This window comes from Nerophis ophidion, linkage group LG11 (genome assembly GCF_033978795.1).
Source record: "Nerophis ophidion isolate RoL-2023_Sa linkage group LG11, RoL_Noph_v1.0, whole genome shotgun sequence".
Lineage (NCBI taxonomy): Eukaryota > Metazoa > Chordata > Actinopteri > Syngnathiformes > Syngnathidae > Nerophis > Nerophis ophidion.
Window position 1 is genome coordinate 15,405,433 of NC_084621.1, and position 1,663 is coordinate 15,407,095.

At 39.8% G+C, this 1,663-nt stretch overlaps 1 protein-coding gene across 1 annotated transcript in view; it reads left to right on the forward strand.

Annotated features, from left to right (window-relative positions):
* LOC133561690 (upstream stimulatory factor 2) overlaps positions 1–600 on the forward strand; it is a 43,487-nt gene extending 42,887 nt beyond the window's left edge. Inside the window, exon 3 of the mRNA XM_061915150.1 lies at positions 1–600. This exon is cut by the window's left edge and continues 104 nt beyond it. Coding sequence (XP_061771134.1) covers positions 1–57 — 57 coding nt within the window. The 3' untranslated portion in view covers positions 58–600.
* The last annotated feature ends 1,063 nt before the right edge of the window (positions 601–1,663 follow it).

A 1,663-nucleotide genomic window follows, 5' to 3' on the forward strand; every position in this document is an offset into this window, starting at 1 on the left:
GAAGAAGCGGCGCTCACAATCCAGGCATGTGAAAATTCTGCGCTTTCATGTTTTTAACTATTTCTGTTTTTAAAATACCACTTGAGTTTTTAAAAAAATCAACATAAATATCAATCAATAAATCTTTACTTATATAGCCTTAAATTACGAGTGTCTCAAAAGGCTGCACAAGCCATAACAATGTCCTGGGCTCAGATCTAACATAATAGTGTGAGAGTCCAGTCCATAGTGGATCTAACACAATAGTGTGAGTCCAGTCCATAGTGGATCTAACATAATAGTGAGAGAGTCCAGTCCATAGTGGACCTAACATAATAGTGAGAGAGTCCAGTCCATATTGGACCTAACATAATAGTGTGAGAGTCCAGTCCATAGTGGATCTAACATAATAGTGTAAGAGTCGAGTCCATAGTGGATCTAACATAATAGTGAGAGTCCAGTCCATAGTGGATCTAGCATAATAGTGTGAGAGTCCAGTCCATAGTGGATCCAACATAATAGAGAGAGTCCAGTCCATAGTGGACCTAACATAATAGTGTGAGAGTCCAGTCCATAGTGGATCTAACATAATAGTGAAAGTCCAGTACATAGTGGATCTAACATAATAGAGTCCAGTCCATAGTGGATCTAACATAATAGTGAGAGTCCAGTCCATAGTGGATCTAACATAATAGTGTGAGAGTCCAGTCCATAGTGGATCTAACATAATAGTGAGAGTCCAGTACATAGTGGATCTAACATAATAGAGAGAGTCCAGTCCATAGTGGATTTAACATAATAGTGTGAGAGTCCAGTCCATAGTGTATCTAACATAATAGTGAGAGTCCAGTACATAGTGTTTCTAACATAATAGAGTCCAGTCCATAGTGGATCTAACATAATAGTGTGAGAGTCCAGTCCATAGTGGATCTAACATAATATTGTGAGAGTCCAGTCCATAGTGGATCTAACATAATAGAGTGAGTCCAGTCCATAGTGGATCTAACATAATTGTGAGAGTCCAGTCCTTAGTGGGGATAGCAGGTGACCATCTCGAGTGGAGACAGGTCAGCAAATACAGTCGCTTTTTGACCCTGGGGCCCAACTTTATCATTACAGAGGCCCCTGGGGCCCACTTGAATATTGGTTCTTCTTCATCTTGATTGTAATTATGTTCAACAACAAAGTCTAGCCTGCAGGATTTACTTCAAAATAAATAGTAACTAAATATACTGCAAAAGATCATGAAAAATACAATTATGAAGTGCTAAAATGAATACATTCTAACTAATCGCAATAATATGTTTCTTAAACTACCAATAAGATTAAAGTGCAAATTAAAATATGTCTTTCCCACTTTAGTCATATTTTTGGCGCTCAAGGAACCTCTGACTAGCTCCAGACTTCTTCTGTTTGTTCTGTTTTCACTACGGCCACAAGTGGTGGAAAAGTGTATTACGTGGCTCATAGGGACCACAGTTGATTTTTTTGTCGGCTCTCAATGGGTTTGATACACTGATCTAAACAAAACGTGTTGAACGCTCGCCTCGGCCGCAGATGCTCGCTTTTTGTCTTGCCTAAACGCTGCACTGAGTTGCAGGACGGAGCAGACCACCAGGAGCCCCCTATCCACGCTGGGGATAGGGGGGTACAAAAAATACAAAAATAAATCAGTCTAAGCCTG